At 48.5% G+C, this 3,499-nt stretch overlaps 1 protein-coding gene across 1 annotated transcript; it reads right to left on the bottom strand.

The window, feature by feature from the left end:
- Positions 1-1,798: 1,798 nt before the first annotated feature.
- On the bottom strand, positions 1,799-3,225 carry LOC130344428 (E3 ubiquitin/ISG15 ligase TRIM25-like). The gene has a single exon (XM_056554432.1). It carries the CDS (start codon positions 2,916-2,918, stop codon positions 1,809-1,811), a length of 1,110 nt encoding a protein of 369 aa, XP_056410407.1. The 5' UTR covers positions 2,919-3,225; the 3' UTR covers positions 1,799-1,808.
- Between the last annotated feature and the right edge of the window lie 274 nt (positions 3,226-3,499).

Consider the following 3,499-nt stretch of genomic DNA (forward strand, 5'->3'; position numbering starts at 1 on the left):
TACAAGTTAGGTTCTCGATTCCTCGGTCCATTCGAGGTCTTACAAAAAATCAATCCAGTCTCGTAAAAACTTTGGTTACCCCCTTCTCTCCGTATTCCTAACTCTTTTCATGTGTTACCCCTAAAGCCTCTGGTTGTCAAGGACTGCAATCTCCTTAATAAATTTTTGACCCACAGGAAGAGGGGGAGACCAAAGGGGGGGGTACTGTTACACACTGTGCTCCGGCCGTGAGTGCATCTCCCCTCTCATGTCTCCTGCCGGCGGGGCTTGGATTCACCTCCGCCTCCGTCTTTCCAGAGCGTGTGCCCCAGCCTCCTAGGGCGCCCGCACGCCGGAGCTCTATAATTTAAAGGGCCAGTTTGCCCATAATCATGGGTTTCACCTGTCCCATTGTTATAAGTTTCTGCACCTCCCACATACCTCTGCCGGATCTTTGTTTGCCACTGTGCCTAAGAGAAAGCTTTTCCTGTGTTGTCTTGTTGTGTTCCTGACCTTTGCATTTCGTGACCTGACCATGTTCCTTGCCGCCTGCCTATTGACCTACTGCTACGTTCCTGACTACGCTCCTGTGCCACCTGCCCTGACCTCCAGCTATCCTGACTACGTCCTGTCTCATCCCTCATGTGCCTCGCTTCACCTCAGCCGTCTGTGTGGTCGAGTTGTGCCAGGGCACCTTAGACTCCGCTCCCTGGCACGGCCCGCGTCATCTGCCACACAGGTCCAGCGGATCTACTACCTCTCGTGTTCCAGACTACAGCGGTCCAGTGGTTCTACTACCTCCCGAGTTCCAGTCGACTGTGGTGAGTCTAACAATATGTATAATCTAAAAATATAAGAAATTTCCTACAATAAACCTTCATAGATGATGATTGTTACAGAAATTAATATTTATTCATTACAAATCATCATTTTCACTAATATATTGATTACTTTGTTAATTCATTACGATCACATTTATACCGTCTCCAACAAGCGTTATATGGCGCAGGCATTATTTACAAATACAGAAACCATATTGGCCGCCATTTTGGCTGTCACTTTTCTGGTATCCTTACAGAGGCAGAGGTCCAAAGGAAGAGAGGGAAGAATGCTCCACCAATCAGATCCTGCTCCATGTGATGTCACCAGTCTCTGGGCAGATTTCCTCTATGGCTCCTCACAGCTGCTCCTCCCCCTGATATCTTTATAGAACCTCCACATACCCATAATACAGCATGAAGGGGCTCGATGAAGGTGGTGGTGAAGGTGTGTAAGTGTCTGATGGGGTCACACAGGTCATAAAAGGACAGGTGCCCGGCCTCGTAATCCAGACAGATCCGGACTCTATCACTGGAGATCTGGTCAGGTAACCGGATCCTAATACTGCCATGTCTCACCGAACACTGATAATTATAATACTCTCCATATAAACACCAGGACTTGTTATTATATCCAATACCTGACTGATCTCCCCCCCTGTCTATTCTGGGATAACACATTCCCACCCTCCACCATAGTGATCTGATCTCCACATCCCAGTAATGACGTCCTGAGGAGAATCCCCCCCTGCTCATCACCTGATAATAATAATACTGGAATCCCTCCTCTGTTTCTGGATGATTCTGACATGTATTTGTCCAGGAGGCAGTTTTCAGGTCGTCTGATATAAGGAGATTATTACCAGCTGTGTTTATATCCAGTAATATGGCTGCAGGACCCTGCCCATAAATCCCCCCTCTCCTGCAGCCGCCCCCTCCCCTCCATAGACCCCTCCCCCTCCTGCAGCCGCCCCCTCCCCCCTGGCACCTCCAGTCCTGACTATTGCACCATCACCCCGATATTGTGGACCGGACACAGGTGAAGCTTGTGTGTGACTGGGCAGAGATCGGACCCTGGGGGGCTGTGGTCTCTTTGGTTTTGGGGGTGCGATGGTCTGTAGATATGTCACCTGCATGTAACATCCCTGTAATGACATCTACATCATGTGTGGTATCATGTCCCCCTGTGTCCTCATCACCTCCCCCCTCCTCAGGATCACACAAGTCACCTGTGTCTGGATCCTGTAAGACAGTCAGTGGATCCGCCATGTTACACAGCTCCTCAATGTCCCTCATCTTCCTGGACAGCTCGTCCTTCTTCATCTCCAGCTTCTGGATGACATCAGACAGTGACATCTTCTCCTCCTGCCTGGAGATCTCACTCAGGATCCTCTTCTCCAGGTCGTCCAGCCGTCTCCTGATGTCTATAAACAGGGCAGTGACTCTCTCCGCTTCTCCAGATGCTTCTTCTTGAGCTTTTCTCCAGCGTTCCTCCAGACTCCGGACTCTTTCCTCAGTCTTCTCTCTCTTTGTGATCAGATTCTGTAGAACATTTCTCAGCTTCTTCTTCTTCTTCTCAGACGCCTCATCTAGAGACTCCATGTTATGTCCTTTGTGTTCTCCAACCAAACTGCAGGACACGCAGATACAGATTCCATCCTTAGTACAATAGTACTTGTGAAGTTCCTTATGGATGGGACATCTCCTGTTCTCCAGGGAAGTTCTGGGATCAGTCAGGACATGTTCTGGTCCCTTGCTGTGAACTTTCAGGTGTTTATCACACATAGAGGCCTCACAGTGAAGACAGGATCTCACAGCAGGTACAGGAGAGTCCACACAGTACGTGCAGTGGATCCCGGTGATCTCCTCCTGATGTGCCTGAGTAGATTGGAAACGTTCTGCTACATTACATAGAGTTATGTTCTTTATCAGTGCCGGCCGCTCCTGGGACTGTTCTCTACATTCAGGACAGGAATAACCTCCAGCCCCGTCCTGTGTATTCAGGACCTGACCAATGCAGTCCCGGCAGAAGTTGTGTCCACATCTCAGGGTTACAGGATCTGTATAAATGTTCAGACAGATGGAGCAGAGCAGCTCGTCTCTCAGATCAGCAGACGCCATGGCTTCCGGGCAAGAATGGAAACTGAAAGTGAATTATATCGGGCGTGTTCAGCAGAAATAACATTACACCTCCTGCATCTATTAACCCTATAATGTGCTGGATGAGATATTTTCCTGCTCTCCTCATTGTACAATACAGGACCATACAGACATCACTCTCCATAGGCTTCTATGACTATAGTAATGGGCCAATTATTGGGTGTTCCTAGGAACATTTCATTGACATTGAGCTTACTATTCGGAAGGCCTCCGTCTGCCAGAGTGACTGATGGCCACCCTGCGATCAGGTTGCGGCGGTGGCAATCGGACCCCTGATAGGTGCTGCGCCTGTCAGTCCGGTCCCTTCATGCCACGATCGCTATTTCATCACCTGTATCTTTATCTGTTTATTTTACCAGGCGTTTCCTTCTTAGTGCGCTATGTGTGCAGAAAACGCGATATTTTCAGATCCTCTAACGTATTATAATATTACACAACAATAACCCAAGTAATAACAAAATGCAGTTTTCAAGTGATCATTTGATTTATTATAGAAGACGCTGCCCAAACCTTCATGGCCGCGTGAGATAAATGAGTCTTTC

Source organism: Hyla sarda, unplaced genomic scaffold (assembly GCF_029499605.1).
Source record: "Hyla sarda isolate aHylSar1 unplaced genomic scaffold, aHylSar1.hap1 scaffold_72, whole genome shotgun sequence".
Taxonomy (NCBI): domain Eukaryota; kingdom Metazoa; phylum Chordata; class Amphibia; order Anura; family Hylidae; genus Hyla; species Hyla sarda.